A 25,849-nucleotide genomic window follows, 5' to 3' on the forward strand; every position below is an offset into this window, starting at 1 on the left:
ACCTAGATTTGCAAATCTGTGTTATGGCTCAGCCAAAAAGATGGAAATAAAATTGTCCTGATAAATGGGGAGTCATTTCAAAATGTGGAACGTTGACTCTCAAAGAAAGGACAGATATCTTGCGTATTATATATTACCTACTTCCATCAGCTTTTCTAAAATTCTAAATTTCTTCTATGGCATGTTGGTGTTGCAGCCACATTACCTACAGTATCCTGAGAGGAAGAAAGAACTGTGAAAGCCAGTCGAACAGTGTAAATGACAAAATGTTCAACTCCCATTCAAAAGCTTTCCAGCATGTAGAGTAATCAGATAACAAGGTGCCTTTTTACACACTGTGTGCTTCGATTAATCATATCATTTAGATCTTCCTTCATAAATGACACACAGCAGTCTTCAAACCTTAAAGAGTGATGAATGCCCTCTCTTGGTTCAGTGCTTTTCAGGTGTAAAACGCACAGAAGAGTGAACACGTATTTAGAAGTATCTAGATGATTAGTTTTATGCCAGCTAGGCTTGTCCAAGGCAGGCTTGTCAAGGTGGTCCACAGAGACCCGGCTCCCCCTTTTGAACCTTTTCCTCTAGTCCATCCCTCCCTACTGCCCACTCGGGTCCCCTGCATCCTTTGGAGAGCAAAGATAGGCCGGGAAACTGCCTTCAAATCCCACCACGGTGCCCTGCTGAGAAAACTGCCCATTTGACTGTAGACAGAAATGACTGTAAATGAAGTAGCTGCCCAGCTCATATTCTACCCTAGTAAACAAACATGATCTTGCTGTTATAACCATCAGTGAAATCCATAACTTCATGTAGCTCTACATGTTCTCAGTGTCCCTGGAATCAGACTAGAAGAATAAAAGCTGAACGTGAGAATTCATGTTAATTTCTTACCAACTCCAACACCTTGAATGTAAGAAAACAAAGTTCGTATGAAAGTAGATTATCACATATATGTGGCAGAAATCCAATGGGATAACCCCAAGGCTCAAGATGTGATTGAAAAATCTTTTCTGGAATGTTTATGCTTTTCAGTCAACTCATAAATCTTATCCTCCAAAGCTTGTACCTCTGGTGTCAAGTGAATTTTAGCCCATTCACCATTTGATGGAAAAAATAAGAATGTTAGGATATTGATTTTATTGGGAAAGAGACCAAATTAAACTTATTTTTTAATCCGGGTGCACTCCCCATTTTTATTATAAATACATAATGAAACAATTAGGTGAAGATTGAAATAAACATTTGTGTTTTATTCATGCTAAAAGTATTTGTTCTGTCCTTCAGGATGAAGCCTTGTAATACTTTTATAAATTCCTTAATATTAAAATAAGCCTCACTGTGTTTCCTTCAAAAACTTTTTTATTGGCTGATTGAGTTTGGGTGGGGAGTGAGCCTAATGATGAGAGAAATATGGCAGTTCCAGGTCATTTTTACTCAAGAGAGTGGAATGTGTTGCTTAACTCCAGAGTGTCTTAGAGCTCTGATTTGGGGAATAAAAACTGGAATAAAATTATTCCCAGGACTCTAGCTCTGTTTATTTGAATAGTATTTTTATCTATCTGGTTTGAATTCAAATGCATTACTAACACTTTTCTTCTTTTCAATATAGGTGGGAAACAGACCAAAATATTATGGAAGAGAGTATGTATTATGCTATTCATTGTTTTAATAATGTAATAAGTAGTCACTTCCTATGTCATTTAAATATTAAATATTAAAATTTTTCCAATATGTAGTCTTCATCAAATGTCCATTGTGCAAGGGTTTAATAATAAGGATAAATGCAATCAGATCCCTTTGTACTGAATTTTCTTATAATATTCAGGTGCTTGGCTTCATGAATGTGTGAGGGAGACTATCTCCTGCTACAGTCAGTTCTCTTCACAAAAGCAGCCACTGAGTGCCCGGCAAGTATTTGAAACATAAGGCGTAAGGCGGCATTTTTTCCTAACTGTGGCTCTCTTAGTATTTCATTTCACTTTTACTTCAATACTATATAAACAGCTAGGGTGTCGAAGAATGTGAACTGAGGCTGAATTCCTTACTTTCATCTACCTCAGTAAACACAACACTCAGGAAAGTCATCCCATTTCCTTGGTCTCCTAAAACCAAAATGATGATTTCTCTTGACATGGATCTATTAGCCAAATTGCCTTAATACCATAATTATGATTTCCCCCATTTTCCTCTATTTTTTTTAAGATTTTTTTTTTAATGTGGACCATTTTTAGTCTTTATTGAATTTGTTACAATATGGCTTCTGTGTTATGTTTTGGTTTTTTGGCCACAAGGCATGTGGGATCTTAGCTCCCCGACCAGGGATCAAACCCCGCACCCCCTGCATTGGAAGGCGAAGTTTTAACCACTGGACCGCCAGGGAAGTCCCCCCTATTTTCCTCTTAATTTCATCTCTTGTTTTACTTTCTCAGAAACCTACTGCAAAGCAAATATGCATTACCATAAAAATAGCTGGCAGTCTCGGGCTGTGGTATGGTGCACAGCTCACAGCAGGCAGAACCACCCAGACAGAGCAAAGGGCGGAGGCGGAGCGGGGAGGATGTCAGTCAGATGCACAATTCGATTTTCTTCCCATGTCCCACCTGGAGGCATTATAAGGTTAAAGTCTCTTTCAGCTCCCAGAGCTCTCCCAGCCAATCCAAAACCTTTTCCTCTATTCCCTTACCCATCAGAGCCTCACTTCCGTGATGAATGACCCTCTTATTTGTCCCAGTTCAGCAGCCACTTCCTAATTGCCACGGCTGCGTTTCTGAACCTTCCTACTGGGCCTTGGGAAGCTGGGGGCTCTGGAATACCTGCCTGCATCACTGGCCTCCTCTCTCTTCCACCCCCATGTCCCTAATATCTAACCTGGTTGTAATAGGACTTTTTTTTCTTCAGTATACTGATTTGGATTTTGCTCATAGAGCAAAAGAAAAGAGAATTAATTTAAAAAAGAGAAAATGAAAACCTATTATATACTTCTCAAATAGAACATTTTTGTACATGAATTCCAAAAGAAACTCTATTTATTGTTTCTTTCCCTTTTTTGCATAAAAGTTTTGTTGAATAACCTTCTAGTTTTCATAGTCCAACCTCCCCCCCCCCGCCATCCACATAAACTGTAGAGTGAAACGAGACCAAAGAAACATTTTCTTAACCATAAAAAAGGAATATATCGTATTAGAGGGAGGTTAGCTTAAAAACTTCATATTCTGGTTTCCCTTTCTTTTTTAAAAATGAAAGTTTTTGTTGTTACACTCAAAAAGTAAGACATGCTCTATTCAGGAAACATATATGCATATTTTTTTCCTAGAAAGAATCACAAGAAAGTGTGTTCAGTAGATACCATTAGGGAAAGGGAATTTTTATTTCTCTACTGTTTATATTTTTATTTCTTTCGTGCCTTTTAACTTTCAAATTTTGAATTTTCCCACTGTGGGTAGGTATTACTTTTGTTCTTAAAAAGTTAATCAATTAATACCCAATTAATTTGGGAAAATTAGAGCATATAGGAATCTACAAGGTGGAAAACACCATAGCCCCACCGTGAAAGAGAAGCATTGTTAACTTTTTTCCCTTCATCTCTTTCTTCCCAGTCTTTGTGCAAGCTCTGGTTTTTGAAAAGTTGGGATCATAGATATATACATGATGGGTACTTTTAAATCCATGCCTAAAGGGGCTGATGAGCCACACACTGGGTCTTCAGATGCACAAGATTGTCATTTTCTTCTTTTGAACAATTGAATTTAACTTAGTTCTTGACACCTGACATCTGCTGCTGGCCATCCCTGAAACACATCCATTCAAGGGAGTTCAAACAAAGCTGCTTTCAGGTTAACTGCCTATTTGGGATATTCCTTTTCCCATTTTTTTTTTTTTTTTTTTTTGCCCTTCTCCCCCCAGAGAGTGACCTGGGTCAGGGGTGTCAGGTTTCTGTGCCCTTCACTGCGTGTGCCTCTTCCTGCTGCGGTCACCCCCTGCCCTGCCCTGTCAGGTTGTGTCCTGGACATCTCAGTCTCAAACCTCTTATGGCACCAGCTTTTGTCCTTTCTGATGTGGGAAACTTTCCAATGCCCTCTGCCCTTCTATCCTCTCCACGTCCCTCCCACCTCTCCCTCCCTCCCTCCCTCCCTCTCTCCCTCTCTCTCTCTCTCTCTCTCTCTCTCTCTCTCTCTCCAGCCTTCTCCAGCCCCAGCTCTTGCTGCAAAGGAGGCTTCTCCACCTCCCAGCTTAGACCCACTGAACATGGGTTCTAGCCAAATTTCTCCCAATCTCCCTCCCAAAAGAACTGGGGACACTGGTCTCCTTTTGGAAAGGAGGGTTGCTCTTATGTCACACAGCACATTCATCCTCACCCCAGAAAAGCGATGCTGCAAGACCTCCATACATTGACTCTCAAGATTTAAAACCAAAATTTGAGAAGACAGAACACCCCTTTTTCCCAAGCTATCACTGCCCTAGGCTTTTGAGAGTTGATCTGAGAACTCAAGGCCAGAGTGTTTGACCTCACTCCTCACTCACACAAAGCTTCAGCTTGTAAGGTCTAGTTGTAAAGAATAGAAGGGAATTAGGACGTAAGTATTGTGATAGGTTTATTTTTTTCCAAAATGTTATCCTGGTACATGTGTCCTCTAAGAATCTTTGCATTCCTGTGGAAAAAACAACAGCACTTCTTGTGTAGCCAGCTTCCCTCCCTCCCGTCTCCCTTCCAGGAAGGTAAAAGGGGATTCTCTGTCCAGAAAACTTCTCTAATTTATTCCCCCCAATTCCCTAAGTTTGGGTCATCCCAGAAAGAGGGTGGTGTTCCCTCTCCCAGGAGCCCGGGACCCCTTGGCCCTGGCCTCACTCCGCCACAACCCAGCTCCCACCTTCCTCTGAAACAGATTGATCAAATCTCTGATAACAGGGGTGAGCCGCTGTCTTTGCTTTAGGGCAGCAGAGAGAGCTGGCTGGTTGTGTGTCCCTAACTCCTGTCCTGTTCTCCTCTCCCCTGGCATCGCTGTCCGCTCTGTAGGTCCCAGACATCCCCTCCAGAGCAAAGCAGTTACTGGCCAAGCTTGCAATCCTACCGAATTTTCTACATGCATGTGTATTACTTTTTAAATTGCGGGGGGAAAAATAAACATTATCTTTAAAAAAGAAAAATAGGTACATTTTCCAAACACATCCCTAAGCGATTGCTCTCAAAATTTAGAGGAGTGGAAGGCTGTTCATTACTTCTGGCTCTTCTTTCCAGAGAATGAGCCTCTAAAACGAACAGCACCCCACACTGACGTAAGCAGGGTGATAATCAGTACGTGCTCGTTTGCAATCAGGATGATACCTAGTGATGAGCAGAGTGCTGCATTGGTAAATGCTCTTTTGCTTTCCTTCATGGATAAAAGGGGAGCCATAACCTGGCTTTTGGTTACGACTTTAATTTTCAGCTTGTGATCAAAGGCAATAGCAGAAAGCCAGGTGGACTGGGCGTTCTTCCTTTTGCCTTGCCTACTTGTATGCTTATTATGTGTTTGGGTGCATGCTGAGAGCCAGGTCCAAGCCCATCTGGAAGTATACAGTAGTCACACCCCTCTTCATTTAAATGGGGAGCTGTAGGTTCCAGGTGGACCCACCATCTTTTTTAGGCGGCTCTTTGTGGTCCATGTTGGTATGTGATCTGTTCAGAACAAAGATGGTCTTGTCTCTCCTCAGGTTTCATGGGATCATCTCCCGAGAGCAGGCAGATGAGCTTCTTGGAGGCGTGGAGGGCGCCTACATTCTTAGAGAAAGCCAGCGCCAGCCAGGGTGCTACACGTTAGCACTAAGGTGAGCCTGATTTCATCCACTGTTGCAGCTGCTTTACAGGAGACTTTACTTATTTTTTTCCCCCTTTTTTTTTTTTGCGGTAAAATATACATAACATACAATGTAAATGTACTACTTTAACCATTTTTTAGTGTACAATTCAGCGCCATTAAATATATTCTGTGTCCTGCAACCATCTCCACTATCCATTTCCAGAACTTTTTCATCATCCCAAACGTTCGGTACCCATTAAATCAATTGCTCCCCATTCCCCCCTAATTATTTTTTATTTTCACTTCATTTACAAAGCAGCCAGCAGCATGTCAGAGGCTTATACATTTCCTGTTATCAGTTGATGGGCTCTGAGGCTCTGTTTATGCATACACAGCATTCTTTGGAGAATCATCTGCAAAGCTGGTGCTCTAGGGCTGCTTCCTTCTGAAACATCAAGCCTGCTGATTGAGACAAACCTCTGCCTCCCTTCGCCCTCGGCAAAAGTCTTCACCTCACGTTGTGCGTGTGTGCCTGCACGGCCGTGCGCTTTAACCAGAGGATTCTCTCAGAGATCACACTGACCTCACACTGAGCTCCCAGGGGTAGTCATGACGCTCCACGCCAGCGAGCCATCGCAGCACTTTACCACAAAATCACAGTATTAAAAAATCACAATTTCAGTGCTTGTGATTGGTCTGTTTACATTTTCTGTTTTTTCCTGGTTCAGTCTCAGAAGGTTGTGCTTTTCTAAGAATTTGTCCATTTCTTCCAGGTTGTCCATTTTATTGGCATATAGTTGCTTGTAGTAATCTCTCATGATCCTTTGTATTTCTGCGGTGTCAGTTGTTACTTCTTTTTCATTTCTAATTCTATTGATTTGAGTCTTCTCCCTGTTTTTCTTGATGAGCCTAGCTAATGGTTTATCAATTTTGTTTATCTTCTCAAAGAACCAGTTTTTAGTTTTATTGATCTTTGCTTTTGTTTCCTTCATTTCTTTTTCATTTATTTCTGATCTGATCTTTATGATTTCTTTCCTTCTGCTAACATTGGGGTTTTTATGTTCTTTCTCTAATTGCTTTAGGTGTAAGGTTACATTGTTTATTTGAGATTTTTCTTGTTTCTTGAGGTAGGATTGTATCCCTCTTAGAACTGCTTTTCCTGCATCCCATAGGTTTTGGGTCATCATGTTTTCATTGTCATTTGTTTCTAGGTATTTTTTGATTTCCTCTTTGATTTCTTCAGTGATCTCTTGGTTATTTAGTAATGTATTGTTTAGTCTCCTTGTGTTTGTATTTTTTACAGATTTTTTCCTGTAATTGATATCTAGTCTCATAGTGTTGTGGTCAGAAAAGATACTTGATACGATTTCAATTTTCTTAAATTTACTAAGGCTTGATTTGTGACCCAATATATGATCTATCCTGGAGAATGTTCCATGAGCACTTGAGAAGAAAGTGTATTCTGTTGTTTTCGGATGGAATGTCCTATAAATATCAATTAAGTCCATCTTGTTTAATGTATCATTTAAAGCTTGTGTTTCCTTATTTATTTTCATTTTGGATGTTCTGTCCATTGGTGAAAGTGGGGTGTTAAAGTCCCCTCCTGTGATTGTGTTACTGTCAATTTCCCCTTTTATGGCTGTTAGCATTTGCATTATGTATTGAGGTGCTCCTACGTTGGGTGCATAAATATTTACAATTGTTATATCTTCTTCTTGGATTGATCCCTTGATCATTATGTAGTGTCCCTCTTTGTCTCTTGTAATAGTCTTTATTTTATTTTATTATTATTATTTTTTTTAAATTTGTTTTATTTATTTTTGGCTGTGTTGGGTCTTCGTTATGTGCAGGCTTTCTCTAGTTGTGGCAAGTGGGGGCTACTCTTCGTTTTGGTGCACGGGCTTCTCATTGCGGTGGCTTCTCTTGTTGCAGAGCACGGGCTCTAGGCCCACAGGCTTCAGTAGTTGTGGCACGCGGGCTCACTACTTGTGGCTTGTGGGCTCTAGAGCACAGACTTAGTAGTTGTGGCACACGGGCTTAGTTGCTCCGAGGCATGTGGGGTCTTCCTGGACCAGGGCTCGAACCCGTGTCCCCTGCATTGGCAAGCGGATTCTTAACCACTGCGCCACCAAGGAAGCCCTAGTCTTTATTTTAAAGTCTATTTTGTCTGATATGAGAATTGCTACTCCAGCTTTCTTTTGATTTCCATTTGCATGGAATATCTTTTTCCGTCCCCTCACTTTCAGTCTGTATGTGTCCCTAGGTCTGAAGTGGGTCTCTTGTAGACAGCATATATATGGGTCTTGTTTTTGTATCCATTCAGCCAGTCTGTGCCTTTTGGTTGGAGCATTTAATCCATTTACATTTAAGGTAGTTATCAATATGTATGTTCCCATTACCATTTTCTTAATTGTTTTGGGTTTGTTATTGTAGGTCTTTTCCTTCTCTTGTGTTTCCTGCCTAGAGAAGTTCCTTTAGCATTTGTAAATTAGAACACTTCCTAACACCATACACAAAAATAAGCTCAAAATGGATTAAAGACCTAAACATAAGGCCAGACACTTTAAAACTGTGAGAAGAAATCATAGGCAGAACACTCTATGACATAAATCACAGCAAGGTCCTTCTTGACCCACCTCCTACAGAAATGGAAATAAAAACAAAAATAAACAAATGGGACCTAATGCAACTTAAAAGCTTTTGCACCACAAAGAAAACCATAAACAAGACGAAAAGACAACCCTCAAATGGGAGAAAATATTTGCAAATGAAGCAACTGACAAAGGATTAATCTCCAAAATATACAAGCAGCTCCTGAAGCTCAGTATCAAAAAAACAAAACAACCCAATCCAAAAATGGACAGAAGACCTAAATAGACATTTCTCCAAAGAAGATATACAGATTGCCAACAAACACATGAAAGGATGTTCAACGTCACTTATCATTAGAGAAATGTAAATCAAAACTACAATGAGGTATCACCTCACACCAGTCAGAATGGCCATCATCAAAAAATCTACAAACAATAAATGCTGGAGAGGGTGTGGAGAAAAAGGAACCCTCTTGCACTGTTGGTGGGAATGTAAATTGATACAGCCACTGTGGAGAACAGTATGAAGCTTCCTTAAAAACCTAAAGCTAGAACTACCATACGACCCAGCAATCCCACTACTGGGTATATACCCTAAGAAAACCATAATTCAAAAAGAGTCATGTACCACAATGTTCATTGCAACACTATTTACAGTAGCCAGGATATGGAAGCAACCTAAGTGTCCACTGACAGATGAGTGGGTAAAGAAGATGTGGCACATATATACAATGAGATATTATTCAGCCATTTAAAGAAACGAAATTGAGTTATTTGTAGTGAGATGGATGGACCTAGAGTCTGTCATACAGAGTGAATTAAGTCAGAAAGAGAAAAACAATATATATATATATATATATATATATATATATATATATATATATATATATATATATATGGTTCTGAAAAACCTAGGGGCAGGACAGGAATAAAGATGCCGACGTAGAGAATGGACTTAGGACACAGGGAGGGGGAAGGGTAAGCTGGGACGAAGTGAGAGAGTGGCATGGACATATATACACCATCAAATGTAAAATAGCTAGTGGGAAGCAACCACATAGCACAGGGAGATCAGCTCGGTGCTTTGTGACCACCTAGGGGGTGGGATAGGGAGGGTGAGAGGGAGACGCAAGAGGGAGGAGATATGGGGATATATGTATATGTATAGCTGATTCACTTTGTTATAAAGCAGAAACTCACACACCATTGTAAAGCAATTATACTCCAATAAAGATGTTAAACAAAAAATAAAAGAAAATAAAAATCACAGCACCCAAAAGGCATTGCATTTACTGCACCTTCCTAACCTGGATCAAATATTTTATGTCCTTTGATCCTCATGGCAATCCTATAAGGTTTGGTGAAGGTTTTCAATTTCAGAATTGGATTGTCTTCCAAAAGTTCATTCGTGAACTGTTTGGAATTGGGAAGCTCTTTCTCCATGGAAGAAATGGTATCAATGAAACACTTCCCAGGGCCTTCCCTGGTGGCAGAGTTGTTGGGAGTCTGCCTGCCAATGCAGGGGACACCATGCTCTAGAGCCCGCAAGCCACAACTACTGAACCCACGTGCCACAACTACTGAAGCCCACGTGCCTAGAGCCCGTGCTCTGCAACGAGAAGCCCGCGCACGCAACTAAGAGTAGCCCCCTCTCGCCTCAACTAGAGAAAGCCCGTGCGCAGCAACGAAGACCCGACGCAGCCATAAGAAAATAAATAAATAAATGTATTAAAAAAAAAGAAAGAAAGAAACACTTCCCAGGTCAGCCCACAAAGGTGTGTTCAACCCACCATCTCGATGCTGTGATTGTGGAATGGTCGATGCTTTCCAGGTTGCGACTGGGGATGGCATATCTTCAGTGATGTCATTATGGGGAAGCACTTCAAGAGTAGCAAGTGCCCTAGAGATGCAAAGTATTTTCCCAGCTTCCCAGCATCCCAGCAGCAGGAGTTGACAGTCCCAGTGGGGAGCCAAGCAGGGGCTGTGAGATATAGGACCAAGGCCAAGAGGGAACAATCAGAACTAAAGGGAGAGCACCCTAATGATTAGGTTACTGGAATGCTGGCTCTGGCGTTCAAGCAGGGAGCTCCACACAGCTCCCCTGTTTCCCTTCTGTTGGACCAACTGGGGTGAGAGGCATGGGGTGCTTTACTGATAGTGGTTAAAGATGTAATAATAAAAGGACATCAGGCCAGTGGTGATAGCTTCCCTTGCAGAGGTAATTGCCTGGTACAGGGGAGGGGGTGGAGGGGCATGGCTAGTTCCCATTAAGAAATTTATGTAAGATATCTGTAAATCAGGCAGTACTCCCTGACTTTTACAAATGAGAATGATTATGACCCAATGGCCTTAGTGATTTCTAGGACCAAATGATGCCATATGACTGGCTAGGGTTAAACCCACCTTTGCCTCTTTCCAAGGATGTAGCCTCAATCAGGTACCCCATCTTTTCAAGGCTCAGTTTCCTCAGCAGTCAAACAGGGATAATAATTGCACCTGTCTCAACGGGTCTCCATGATAACTTAATGGGGAAAATCATGTCCAAGGGCTTAGCCCAGTGCCTGGCATTCAGTACACTTGGGAAGTTTTAGCTGCCATTGCCACTCTAACACTACTGTGATTTCTAACACTACTGTGATTTCTAACACTACTGTGATTTCTAACACTACTGTGATTTCTCCTTCCTCATGGGCAGGTTTGGAAACCAGACCTTGAACTACAGGCTCTTCTATGACGGAAAACACTTTGTGGGTGAGAAGAGGTTTGAATCGATTCACGATCTGGTCACAGATGGCTTGATAACGCTGTACATAGAAACAAAAGCGTCTGAATACATTTCCAAAATGACAACAAATCCCATCTATGAACACATTGGATATGCCACTTTACTCAGAGAAAAAGTATCCAGGAGGCTAAGCAGGTCTAAAAACGAATCAAGAAAAGCCAGCGTCACAAATGAAGAACACACAGCGGTTGAAAAGGTAAGCGACGCGAGGGACAAAAACAGTCTCTCTTTTTTTAATCTATGCTGAAAAACCGGACGATTAATTCTATATGTGATTTGCCAGTATGTTGTAGGAGACCACCCCACCTCCACCGAAAGAACTTTAGAATTTTCATGCTAAAAGGGACCTTGGACATCTTTCAGTTCAACCCCCTCATTTTACAGATGAGGACAGTGACGTCCAGAAATGTTTGATGATTTGCCCCAACTCATGCGGTCAGAGCCGAGACTTCCACAGATAATTATCTGTGCGTTTATTTGGAGTTTGAAAGGAAGAGACAATCCCCTTAATGTTTTATGATGAAACTAGTCACTTGCTTTTTAATTGCCATTTGAGGTGTTACTGGCTCCATCTCTAGTCCACCCAGCTGGCCAGACACATGGTATTTGCATTTCCTTCTCTCAGGACTGGGTGACCCTGCGTGATCCACAGGTCAGCCGTCTCTTGAAGGTGGTTTTACCTAGATAACGGATTTTACTGACGGAGATGGGAGCATTAGCGGTGATGATGGCTGTCTCTGGGAGGCTTGGATAGACAGGCTATCCTTTGTCCCAAAGGAGGAGTTATTATGCCTCACCGAGGATTAGAAGCTCCTAAGTGGGTGATGTTCAAGGTGGTTACATCATGGCAGGATGTGGCGAGGAAGATCTGATTTTCCTCTCCAGTAAGCTGCTGTTTATTTGAAAGACACCACCGCAGTTTGCTAGCAGATTTTTTGGATGTGCCTCTTTAGGAACCATCTGCTTTGCCTGGTCCTGTCTGTTTTCCACTGAAAGAAAGTGACAGCGAGCCACGCCAGTCAGCCCCCACTGAGTCTGTGCTGAGCCCAGCTTCTAAGGCGAGCTTGGACTGGGGCAGATGTCAATAAGCAGGGCGAGCACTGCTACTTCTGGTGGTTACTAATCCTTAATTAAACTGGAATGGCCCCCTTCGTCCCCCTGTTGTCCAGTGTTAGCAGAAAGCAAAGGAACCTCAGGTCGACTGATTGGGCTCCGGCTTTGGCGACGGGGATGCACCAGAAAGCACTGAAATGAGGAGAGCAGAGGATGGCAGGCGGTTCTGTTGGCAGACAGGGGAGGATCTTAATTGATTTGCTAATTAAGCTTTAGAGCCTAGGAGAACCTTCCTCAGAATCATGTCAGATGAGCAGCTGGCTCATGAAAAAAATCATTTGCCATTTTCTTTTTGTAACTCCAGAGTCTCCAAAGCACCTGTTTATTCTTTTGCAAATAATTGATTTGGGAAGTGGTGGGGTTTCTGGTTGTTTACATTTCAACAAAAGAGAGAGAGAGAACTTGGGTCCCAACTTTCAGAGTTTGTTCCCGTCCAGGCAAAAGCCGTTCCTTACTCTGTTTGCCAAATCTGTTGAAAAGTAATTTAGAATAGAAAATCTGGAAGCTGACCTTCCTAGCCATGACAAATCAGAGGATGAATTGTAAAATAAATCTCTGAAGTGGTGTTTATATTTCTGAATTGGAGAGTGATGCCACCATAAAGGCAATCTGTTACAACTGCAGGCGACACACTAGAACATTTCCAGGAAAAGAGGTGAGTAGGAAGTGACTCTTGTGTAGTTGGGATGAGAGTTTAGATCCTGGGTGTTGGAATTGACATTCACCGATTTCTGCCCTCCGCCACGAGGGAAGTTGGGTCACTGGAAACTGATATTTCTAGATGATAGTCCCATAAGGAAATTTACACGACAAAATATGTCCTTTCTTGTAGATCATTTTGTATTTATTTATTAAGATTAAATTTGGGAGGAAATTAATAATCAGATTAATAATCACTTTGAGTGAGCCACCCAGTATACTTTTACCTTTTTAGGAAAAGATAAATAAAGAAAATGTTGAAAGAGAAAGTCCAAACTCAGTGAAAGGTTTGATGGACAGGTGTTGGTGGTGCGTGTTTCTTAGATGCTGATGATGCCGTGTTTGGCTTTCCTGGAGGACACTCCGAATACTGGGTCTGGTCATTTGCCAGGGGTCGCTCATTTTGTTACTGGATTTGTGAAGTAACTTGGTACGCCTCCATCTGTTTCTCTCTGACCTGTATTGACAAGTGGAATTACCAAGTCTCAGTCTTGCCAGAAATTCCATTTCCCTTAAGGGCAGGTCAGTGGACTGCTGCCATGGAGACAGTAACTAGAAAAGAGGTGGCAGAAGCTTGAGTGGATTGACTGAGAATGTCCGCGGCACCTGTCTGCGTCGGTAGTGGCACGTCTTGAAGGTTTTAATGAGTGAAATGGGTAGGTTTCCTAATACTTCTCAAATCCAGACAGCCCAGCATTTCATTTTCCAGAGTACTTAAACTCCATCCGCCCGTTTATTTTATTGCTCATTTCCTAATGAATCCAGAGAGACTATGTTACCTGTAAATCCGAGAATATTAACAGTGTAAATTGGCAAAAAGATATTACCTACCCCATCAGATTTGAGCTGTTTCCAGATTTACCTCCTGTCAAGATGGTTAGCAGTGAACTTGATTTTAATAACTGCAGATGAGGTGGGAAGAGGGGAGGGTGCAAAAAAAAAATGTTGTGGTTGTTAGCCAATAGGGATCTGATTTTTTTCTGATTCTTTAATTGATTTTTAAAACATTATGATCTATAAGGGCCACCATTTCATGTATTTAATTAAAATGGTCATGCCCAGTGTCATTTCTTTCTTTTTTTTTTTTTTAATTTATTTATTTTTGGCTGTGTTGGGTCTTCGTTTCTGTGCGAGGGCTTTCTCTAGTTGTGGTAAGCGGGGGCCACTCCTCATCACGGTGTGCGGGCCTCGCACTGTCGCGGCCTCTCTTGTTGCGGAGCACACGCTCCAGACGCGCAGGCTCAGTAGTTGTGGCTCAGGGGCCCAGTTGCTCCGCCGCATGTGGCATCTTCCCAGACCAGGGCTCGAACCCATATCCCCTGCATTGGCAGGCAGATTCTCAAACACTGCGCCACCAGGGAAGCCCCCAGTGTCATTTCTTTTATGAAACTTATTTCAGAATTTATTCCGTAGATGGATTGTCTACTGACCTCCAAAACTGGTGCTGTAAGCAATGTAAGAATAACAGGATTTAACATTGGTTCAGACATTTGCAGTTCGTAAACAGATTTCACGCATGTGAAATAGCTTCCCATTTTATCCTCAGAACAACTTTGCCAGGTACATAGGGCAGGAATCATTATCCCCACTTTATTGAAAAAGTCACAATAGCAGGATGAGGAATCAGACCCACACTTCCTAACTCCAAGTTCAAAGCTTCTTAAATCTATGGAGCAGCTGGACCTCATTCTGTTCTTATTGCCCTTATTGCCTTAAGCAAACACTCTTGCTTTTGACCATCCTAAGTCAATTGATAGTAAGAATCCCTTAATATTTACGTGATGTGCTTTTGAAAATACACTGCTATCAATAGCTCTAATAACTAAACTGCCTTGTGAATGATACCCAACTGAATCAAATATATGTGACAACAATATTTTCAATAGCACATTTATTAAGTAAATTTGGCTTGCTGGATTAAATTGCATTTATGCTTTACTGGAGAAAAATCATCTATATTCTTGATACAATACAAGCACATTTAAGAATATATTATAGTTTACCATTATTCATTTCACTATTTTTTATAATAGCAAACATCAGAAAACAACCTAAATGCCCATCAGTTGGGGATTGGATTGCTTATATGAATTATGGTACACCAATGTACAGGAATATTATGCAACCACAGAAAAGAATGAGGATGCTCTCATATGGACCAGTTTGAAAAGATTACCCAGAGTTATCAAATGCAAAACCAAATATACTATAGTATGGGCAGTATGGTTTCATTTGTGTAAACAAGAAAAAAAGATTTTACACATTTTTTTCTTGCAAAATCGTAGAACATCCCTTGAAGGATGCAAGAGCTAATATCAGGGTTGCCAGTGTGGAGGGGACGGGGGTGTCTAAGATGTAAGGGAGGGAAGGAGACTCCTGCTGCTATTTCATACTCTTTGAATTTTGAATCATGATAAATGCAGGATCCCATTCAGAAAATTAAATAAGAAAGCAAAATTCATCATGTCCTAAATTCACATACGTTAAAGCAAACCCTCCGTAAAACCTCTTCTCTACTCAGTGTATCACACACACACATATACAGTTCCAGCCCTCTGGACCCACACTGTTTTCCCATCCCTTCTCACTGGCCCCCTTCCCCATCCTGATAGCTCTTTTTATTCTTTCATTTCTCCTTTGGATTGTTAGCAAGGAGTCTGTATTTAGAAGCCTTTTGCTGAAGGTTGGGGACTAGAAGATAGTAATTTAGCACAGAACTAAATCAGCAAATAAAGCCTACGGCATGACTGTCCCTGGAAATGGGGTGACTGTTGCTCCCTCCCTGATCTTGGCCCCTGACCACCTATAGACCCCTCAGCAGTGCTCCCCTGGGGTTTTGTCCAGCCCTCCCCCCATTTTTCATGCCCTTCCACCCCACCCCACTCTCCTTTCTCAAGCCGCCCCAGGCCAGCTCCCAGATTCCTCTTGCTTCCCTACAGCAGCGAGGAAACCTTTTTCGTTTCTGCTCGTCTTGCTGTGAAACCAAGAGAGAGACCTTTTCTGGAGTGAAGGGTTCTGTCCTCCTGTATAGATGAGTGTTTCAGAGAGGAATGATCTCCAACCTCCACCCCACCATTTATTTTCTTTTAGAAATAATTATTTTCTTTACGTCCAGGGTGAACCTTTCGTCTTTTATTTCACTGTTTCCACCATAGGGATCAGCTGGCCTGCAAGATATCTTTGCCTAATACCATATTACATTTTTCTCCATACTCCTGGAGCAACAGGAAGTGCCCCCCCACGCCTCCCCAGGGCACAAATCTCCAGGCCTCACTTACTGAGAAGCCTCAACAGTGGATTCAGCTCATCCTGAGTGGTTCTCCCCACCAGTCCCATGATGACCCCCAATGGCTGGTGCCCCTTGGTGACTTTTCACTCATCAGAGTGTTGCTCTTGCTGTTGTTTTCATCCTGGAAACCATCTGATTGGCTTTGTCTACAGGACAGAGTTCAGATTCCTCAGCAGGACATTTGCAGCCCATCTAAGCCCAGGCTCCCCTGGATGCAGAGCCTGAGGCAAGGGCTGGGTGCCTTGGTAATTTGGGATGGCAGCCAGGGAGCAGGAGGGAGAGTGAAACAGACAAGGAGAGAAGCCAGTGGAAATGCAGATTATGGAGTTGGGCACCTTCCAAGGAGCCATGTAGAACTGCTCCTGGGAGGAACTGAAAGGGGGGTGGTATTTGCCCACCACCCCCTGACCTCTGTTGGCTGAGGGGTGCTTGTGAGCTGTTAAGTCCCTTAAACACCAGGCTGTGCCTGCAGAGAACCAGGTGGGTGCCCAAGGGCAGGGAGTGAGAGATCATGGTGAGGACACATGCTGTCGGACTGCCGGAAGGTGAGAGCCACAGCGATGCCCGGGGTCGATGGTGGGCCAGACGATGCCCACTGCAGTCCGGCCCCGCCTTTCCCAGCCTGTCTCCAGAGGCTGGCCTCCCTCGCCTTCCTGTGGTCTACAGATGTTCCTGTGCCCCTCGCCTCCCCTCCCTCTGTGCCCTGTCTGACATGCCTTCCCTCTCCTGTTATCTTCAGCTTTCTGTTCACCCTTTAGAGACAAGCACAGCCTCCCTAATAAAACCTGCTGGGACCCACCCTCCCTCACCGACTCTAAAGGATTGATCTCATCTCACCACTATCTCACCACTTTCACAACAAAAAACTTTTTATTGAAGTATAGTTGATTTACAATGTTGTGTTAGCTTCAGGTGTACTGCAAAGTGATTCAAATATATATATTCTTTTTCAGATTCTTTTCCATTATAGGTTATTACAAGGTACTGACTATAGTTCCCTGTGCCATATAGTAGTTCCTTGTTTTTCCATTTTATATATAATAGTGTGTCTGTTAATCCCAAACTCCTAATTTACCCCTCTCCCCTTCCCCTTTTGTAACCATAAGTTTGTTTTCTATGTTTGTGAATCTGTTTCTGTTTTGTAAGTAAGTTCATTTGTATCGTTTTTTTAACCTTATGTTTTGCACATAATCTTTAAGATAATTTGACATGCTGTGTGTCTTAGGTAATTATTGAAATCAATGGTTCTCAGTGTCTCCCTCAGTGACTGGCAGCATCACATTCCCCAAGAGACTGATTAGAAATTCACCTGCTGGGCCCCGACCCCAGCACTACTGGGTCAGGACCTCTGGGGCGGCACCTGCCAGCTGCCGTGTGACCAAGCCTCCAGGTGGCTCCGGTGCACACCCAAGTTTGAGAACCCCTGGTTTAGATGCTCCTCTCTTCCTCTAGAGGTTGACCAGTTGGAGGCCCAGGTCACTGCTTGGTTTACATCTTAACTCTAAAGCCCAACCCATGAAGGACTCAACAGAGTAAACACTGTTGAATAAACAGATGGATAATTTTCAAAAGGGAACAGATTGGTTCACACTCACCCTAAGGAGCAGCGTATCTCGAATACACCAAGATGGCGCATCAGTATCTCCCACCATTTTCTCTCAGGGCATCTCCTTCCACCCCTGGGCTAAACTCTGACCTGCTGTGGCATCCTGAGAAGCTAGAGCCTGGAGGAGGAGGGTCTTGGAGACCATCCTGTGCATCCCCTTTGTTTTACACAACAGGAGACTAAGGCGTCCAGCTCGTTTGTCTGGAGTATTTCAGAGACATCTAGAGGTCACAGAGGCTTGGATAGAAAAAAATGCTTTAAAGCAACTGGCCACTTAGAAGTTCTCTTAAAGTTAAAAGATCTTTGAGGAGCACAAGTTATATGTCCAGGACTCCTGTGTGAATGATTGAAAAGTGAAAAATGAATTCAGGTTGCAGTTAGTCTTAAAGGTATCCCAGCAGTCAGGGCCCAGCAAGAAATAGAAGACACATTCACTGGGATTTTGAAGAGAATTTGATTAACAAGGAATCTTTCCGAGGGACTGGTGATGGTGGGAGCTGTTACCTCCCCAGTGCTGAAGGGACTATGGGAAGGCACTGGGTTTCTGGGGTCTTATGAGAGCTGGAGGGGAGAGGAGGGGGCTGCCACAGAAGGGGGAGACTGCAGGAGAAGGGCTTCTGTAGGTAGGGAGCTCACATAAAAAGGGAACTCCCACAGGAGGGGACTCTCATAGAGACCTTCATGGTCAAGCAAGGGTGCAACCCTTAGGTGCTGCGCCACTCAAGTGGGAAGGGGCAGGGGAAGAAATATCTCAGCTTCTCTCTCCTCCCACCCTTTGATCTCTTGCCTGCATCTCCCATTGGACAAATCCAGCCAGCAGCCAGAGGACAAGGGAGCCAGGGTTACAGTCCATAGGAGTCAGTCTCCCCACCATAGGCGAGGAGGGAATGAATTGGGGGGATGGGATGTGGCAGAGAATAACCAATGCAAGGAACAAATAGAATAAAAGTGTGTTAGCCTTGTTCTAATTCGTGTAGAACGGTCAGTCACCAGATTCAGAAGCCACGATTGGCATTAATGCAAGATGACGAGGCAGGCCTTTTTGTGGGTGGGCTCCACCACTGTGCCGTTATGGAAGGGGTCTTGGTCCTAGAGGGTGGAGAGACTTTGTAACTTCATTCAGGACAGTGAATTCAAGCATGGTGTCGCCCATTGCCCTTCCCCGAGCAGAGATGCTGCATCCATTTGCCAAAGGAGGAGCCTGCATTGTTCACATAGAAAGCGTCCAGGGGCTGAAAAAGACACAGTCACATTACAGGGTCTGGAGAACCTGTAGATTTGTTCCGCAGGAGGTCTCTTGGAAATAATATGTAACTGACATAACCAGTCTTTTCTCAGGAGAAAGGATAAATGAAGATGAGCATAATTTAGCTAGTAAAAGTGACAGGTACAGGGCTTCACTGGTGGCGCAGTGGTTGAGAGTCCGCCTGCCGATGCAGCGGACACGGGTTCGTGCCCCGGTCCGGGAAGATCCCACATGCCACGGAGCGGCTGGGCCCGTGAGCCATGGCCGCTGAGCCTGCGCGTCCGGAACCTGTGCTCTGCAACGGGAGAGGCCACAACAGTGAGAGGCCCGCGGACCGCAAAAAAAAAAAAAAAAAAGTGACAGGTACAGTAATGACTCTGATCATCCATCTTCCTACTCACACACACGGTGTCATAAAGTGGAATGCGATATAATGCTATAAGAATGGATTTGAGCTCAGATTACATTTGCTCATGAAACCAGGTTTTACCAAGAGTTATTTAAATCAGAATCCCCTAAGGGTGTGGAATTCATCATGCAGTGTGGAAAAGAGCTGATTTGGCTTGGTCAGTGGTCCTCAAACCGGCTTCGGGTTAGAGTCACCCTAGGAGCTTTTTAAAGAAAGACACATGTTAACCCCTCCTGACTTACTAAATCAAAGCCTCTACTGGTGAAGCTCAAGCATCTGTTTTTAAGGTTCCCCAGGTGATTCTAAAATTCTCAGCCCCTGGTTAGATGAAAGGTCAGTTGGGGAAGTAAAGGTTGTCAGATACTTGGGAGCATTTTCTTTTAAGGACTCCTGTCCCTCTTTCTCTAACGCCTCTTATATTTCTGAGACTTTTTTTTTTTTACGGTACGTGGGCCTCTCACTGCTGTGGCCTCTCCCGTTGCGGAGCACAGGCTCCGGACGCGCAGGCTCAGCGGCCACGGCTCACGGGCCCAGCCGCTCCGCGGCATGTGGGATCCTCCCGGACCGGGGCACGAACCCAAGTCCCCTGCATCGGCAGGCGGACTTTCAACCACTGCGCCACCAGGGAAGCCCCCTGAGACTCTTTTATGTCCTAATTTAGGCACTGGCATTCTTTCTCACCTTTACCTCCACACAGAAAGTTCTCCACGTAAACATTCTTAAGAGAGTAAACTCTGGTGGTTCTGGTTACCTGAGTTGGTTCAAAGGTTTGCTTTGCTCCTTTTTTCCTGGGTCCTTTCCCCAGATTATTGGCTAAAATTTAAATGATGGGGGAAGTTAAATGTAGTAGGATTAAGAGAATTTAATGAAGAGACAAAAAAAAGTCAGTATCTCTTCTTTACGGGCTGGTGGGTGGTTTTCTTAATGACAAAGTTTATAGGACTAGGATTCTCAACCTTACCTGCCCACCGGGGAGTCTTCAAAAATACCAGTGCCTGGGCCACACCGCCAGAAAACAGATTTAACTACTTGGGATAAGGGCAGAGCATCTGGTGTTTATATTCTCTGGGTGATTCTGATATGCAGGTAAAGCTGAGAACCCATGCTATGGAGGAATAACTAGAAACAAGTTAGGTTGTTCTATACACCAGATTTATCTTTATCAGAAAGCTTCTCTTTTTTACCAGTACCCTGCTATCAGTGGTCTCAAGGTTAGAGCTTTACAGGAACAAAAAGGAAAGTTATCCTAATACATTCAGTGTGTGTCAGAATAAGATGGTCCAAACAAACTTTCCTCATTCATCCCCATCAAAAATCTCTGGAAAACAGCGCGATGCACCCCTTGCTGAAGTATTTTCTATGCAGGCAGTGCCATCTAGTGGCTGAAAGAAGTTACATGCTGACTGCAATCTCAAAGGACCACACTTAACAGATGGGGGAGTAATGAGCAAGAACAAATGTTCGGCCAAGAATCCACTGAATCGTCCCCATTTCCTCAGGTTTTATAGCACAGATCAGGCTATGCAGTGGCTAGGGGGTGTCTGTTATGTGGTTCGGGCTCATTCTTTGTGTAAGCAGGTGGGCAGTTCCTCCAGCTTGGGGCGTTTAGGTATAAAAATGGTCCCAATGACTTGATTCACTGAAATTCTCGTCCTGGGTCACTCAAATTTTTTGGCCTCGGGGCCCTTTTATACTCTTTCAAATTCCTGGGGATCCCAAAGAGCTTTTGTTTATGTGAGTTATATCTACTGATATTTACTGCATTAGAAAGTAAAACTGAGAAAACATTTAATTCTTTTGAACATAACAGTAATAAAGTCATTATGTATTCGTGTAAATAATATATTTTTGTGAAAAATAACTCCATTCTCCAAAACAAAAAAAAATTAGTGAGAATATTGGCGTTGTTTTACATTTTGTAAATCTCTTAAGTGTCTGGCTTAATAGACAACACCTGGATTCTCACTCCTGCTTCTGTATTCAATCTGTGGTGATATATTATTTCCTTTGAAGTGTAGGAAAAAGCTCTGGCCTCAAACAGATAAGTCATTGGGAAAAGGAAGAATGTTTTTATAGACTTTTTAGGTAAATTTGAATTTTTAAATTTTTTTAATAATAGAACAAAGCTTAACAAATTGTAGTTTCTTAAAGGTTACTTACAACGTCAATGGGTTGGAAAAGGCAATTGATAAAAATAGTTTTGACATTACGGACTCTCTGAGAGGATCTTGGGGTGGTGGACCACACTTGGAGAACTGCTGCTCTAGGCAGACGTTTGATGGACAGAAAGCACACCTTTTAAAGTTTATGTCTGTACGTCTCCAGGGAGGTGTTTGGGAGGAGTTATTATGCCACTTTTATCACCTTTGACTGTGGGAGGTAAATGATTCTGTCGCCTGGGACTGCCGTCCACCTTTGGAGACCGCAGGGGTTGCCCTGATTATGGACTCAGAGTTCTTCCCAATGGTTGTCCCTGGGGGTGGGCAACAGCACTGATTCTGGGGCCTCTGTCATTTGAAAACAGCTTTCCAGGTAATTCTGATGCATATTCCAACAAAGAGCCACCGACCTGCTCTTATTCCCTTCCCTGTACAGATGAGAAGCTGAGACCCAGAGCTCAAGGTGACATGGTGACAATGAGCTCCGGCAGGACAAGACACCATTTTAGGGATCCCATTATTTTCTTTCCTTGGCCTGGCACAGGGTGTCGGCCTCTTTCTTACTCTTCCAGTGCCTCTCCTTCCACCAGCTTTGCGTCTGTCTCATCAGGACTTACCACTCTTCCCACCTCCACCCCACAGTGAGTCGCTGTCATTTTTGCCACCTAGAGCCATGCACCCTCTATTGGAAATGGCACCCAGAGCCACTCAGTTTATGTCCTTCTCAGTTTATGTCCTTCTTTGCTCCCAGAGGTGGACTGGTGGTTCAAGGCTGATCCAAGGGGTCACATGTCCATGGCCACTGTGGTTGGTTCAAGGGTTGGCATGCGGTCATCAGAACCCATGAAACCAATAGCCTTGCACTGTGAATTCCTGGAAGAAGGCCCTTCTGCCCTTTTTCTGCTGGGCTGGATCCAACAGGAAGCAGAGTCTGGGTGGCTAAAGCCTTCTAGCTACCACATAGAGTCTGAGAAAGTGTAGCCTGGAAGTGGAAGGAAAGAAACTGAGTCCCGAGGACTCAGTCTGAGCTGCCTCTGGGGCCCGCTGTGCTCTGCTGCCTGTTTCAGTGGTTACCAAGTCATTCCTGCTTAGCTCTTGAGCCGGGCAACGGGAATGTCTGTGTTGAGTTTAGGTGTCTGCGTCTTTACAACCAGAAGAGCTCTAACTCACACCACCCCCATCCCCTGTCCTCCACACTTTCATCCTGCACTCACTGCTTGTCACCATTATGGAGAAAGCTCACTAGTCACATTCAGGGTCCATTTTCATTTTAATCAAATCACCCTCACTATCCCTCTTTTACATGGTAACGTCAAATCAGAAAAAGGGACATCTAGTGTTTACTGAAATGGGTAGGAATGGGGTGCCTGGATTACCAGGCAGACTGAGAGATAACCCCAAAGCCACCTCCGGAGTACATCTCTCCATCTCTTGCCCGCAGCTCTGAAGAAGTGGGTTTGTAGATTTCTTAATAATGACATGCACTTACATAAGATTATGGCAATCGGTTAAAGAGTCCTAGTGAACTCTGATAAACCAGACTTTTATCTGCTCTTGATTTTGCCAGGAAATTGTTTTTAACAGAATGAGGAGAAACATAGCCCCATCTGCAGTATTGGATCTGCCCAGAGAGCCTCTGTTGAACACGAGACCTCCCAGATTATCAGTAAAACAGAGGATATGAATTGGAAACGTGCAGACCCTGAGGAAAGAAAGGTCAAAGTTCCAATCTGTAGTCTTGATTTATTTTTTAAAACACTTTATTTATTTACTTAGGCTGCACCAGGTCTTAGTTGTAGCATGCATGTTTTTTTTGTTTTTTTTTTTTTTTAGTTGCAGCATGTGGACTTCTTAGTTGCGGCACATGCTTAGTTTTTCTGAATAATTTCCATTGTTATTAATGGATGTGAGATTGTCAAAGCTACAGCTTAGGTGATTTGTGTCTGTTGCCTCTGGAACAGGTTGCAGAACTGGCATTACTCGTTCCTCAATAATGAAATGTCTGGCTGGATTTTATGACAATAGTTTGTAAACGTCCCGATTGGGTGTGTCTCTCTTTATAGATAATCACTTTGAAGTCTCCACAAAGCTAGTAATTCACTTTGTACCTAGTCCCCATTTATGTCGCTAATGGTGTCTAGCCTTCAGAAGAATAAGTTAAAGTTTAAAAATGCAACTTTTATTGCTCTCATGTGACTTGGTGGCTTAAAATAATTATTAAGAAGTCAAATCACTGTCATGTGCCACAGATCCTCCTTTACTGCTCATGTTGAGAGTTAGAAATAAGCTGCAGAATGGTGAGCGATCGATGTCCCAGCATGCACTTAACAGAGTGGGGCTAGTTATAGTTTATCACTGTTTACATAAATTCCATGTAGAACAATTCAGGATATAAAATAATTCTAATATTTTTAATCTTGAATGATTATAGGACATTTATAGTTACCAAAAAACTTTACATTTATCAAGCATGGCATAGTTTTTAATCCATTATAAAGTTACATTATTTCATTCAGCTTCATAACAATCTTTAAGTTTTGAGTTCCTATGCTTTATCAGTAAAATAGCAAAAAAATAAAAAAACCAACAACACCCTAGGCGTGGGGAGGCCCAGGGATGGCCTAGGGTCATAGAACTAGCAACTTGCAGGTTGTATCACTAAGAACTATTAATTAGAACGTGGCTTGGTTGACTTCAAAGCTGCTGTCCTTTCTACTCTACACACTGACAAAGTAAATTAACTTGCTTTGTGTCTAATTTGAAAGCTGCTAAACAAAGCATTATATTGGGAATTGTTTCCCTCTTCAAATGTCAGTCCTCCTGTCTCTCTGTGGCGTGATTCTAGTCATCAGCCGCTCTTGACTAATTGGTTCTTAGGAAGAAATACGCCTGGCTGAGGGAGTTCCTTAAGAAGACAAGTCGTTCATTACAGACAAATACGCCTGCCTCTGTGATTTCTGTTCGAAAATCCCTCTGTGTATCTTTAGCCTGGAGCTATATGAATTTTAAAGGGATTCGGCAATATTGTCAAGCTCTGTATGTGGACCTCCCCGAAATCCCAAAGTGACAAGTATGAGATACATGCTTCAGCAGCAAGCCTGCATCCCACATCTTCACATCATGATGAAATAAATAGGGACGAGAGGAAATTGAAGCCATAGTTACCCTCATGAATGTCTGGAAGTAACGCATGACCCAGTTCCCCCAGCTTTGAAACACTGGTTGAACTCTGGGATTGTAAAATGATATACACAGAGTTTTTAATGTACTGGATTTTTTCTTCCTCCAGTAAATTAAGTGTAAAAATCAACCAGGTGACAAGAAAAGGAACACTAGCATTTATTGAGCATCTGTCATGCAGCAGGTGCTGGAGGGGGCGCTTTGCGTGTTCCGTCCTCACAGTAGCTCTGGGAGGGAGGAATTGGGGTGATTGAAGTAACTTATTCATGACCACCCAGCTGACAGGTGAACTGGAACCCAACCCCTGGCTGACTTGACATGGAAGCCCCTTCAAGAGCTCCTGACTACTTGAGAGTAACCTTCTTGGAGTTATATACAGGGACTTTGATGACCTTGTCCCCTTGCCCTGTCACCCTGCACACACATGCACACATCTCTTTGCCCTTATCCACTTCCTGTCCCGAGCTGTGTCCAAGAGGCCAGCACATATGAACCATTACCATTTCCTAAGCACACCAGCTGGCTTCATGCCCCTCAGCCTTTACCCAGCCTCCTCCAGCTCTCTGCAGTGGTCCCCCTCTCCTCTCGGCCAGCCCTCTGCCCTGATGTAAGGGACTCTACCTATCTTTGTAGATCAGGCTCAGGCATTTTCTGACCTACAAAGTCTTCCGTAACCTCACCCAAGCCTTCCTGGACATGCCTTCCTTTGGCCACCTCACTGTCACTTAGATCTAACTCTGTTTGCACTTAGCACACTGCACTGGAGAGTTCATTCATTCATTCTTAACTATCAGTAATTAATAACAAGTAAATATCCATTGTATACCTAATCTGTGTCAAGCACTGTTCTTCTCAAGGCTGGCCAATTACAGTGACTAGCTCAGGATAGGCCCGTGTCACAAGCACAGTAAGTGAGCCCCTGGGTCTTTGCTAAAAAAATAAGGAAGAGGCTCTTCCTTTCTTAAGTGGATCTTTTGAGCTTTTTTTTCCTAGTG

The 25,849-nt window shown here is 43.2% G+C and overlaps 1 protein-coding gene across 2 annotated transcripts in view; it reads left to right on the plus strand.

The window, feature by feature from the left end:
* CHN2 (chimerin 2) overlaps window positions 1-25,849 on the plus strand; it is a 325,963-nt gene that overhangs the window by 194,400 nt on the left and 105,714 nt on the right. For both annotated transcript variants that reach the window (XM_067746621.1, XM_067746620.1), the window contains exons 4-6: window positions 1,610-1,641; window positions 5,692-5,805; window positions 11,064-11,349. In XM_067746621.1, the coding sequence (XP_067602722.1) occupies window positions 1,610-1,641; window positions 5,692-5,805; window positions 11,064-11,349 (432 nt within the window). The remainder of the gene's footprint in view (window positions 1-1,609; window positions 1,642-5,691; window positions 5,806-11,063; window positions 11,350-25,849) is intronic.

Source organism: Pseudorca crassidens, chromosome 8 (genome assembly GCF_039906515.1).
Source record: "Pseudorca crassidens isolate mPseCra1 chromosome 8, mPseCra1.hap1, whole genome shotgun sequence".
Classification (NCBI taxonomy): Eukaryota; Metazoa; Chordata; class Mammalia; order Artiodactyla; family Delphinidae; genus Pseudorca; species Pseudorca crassidens.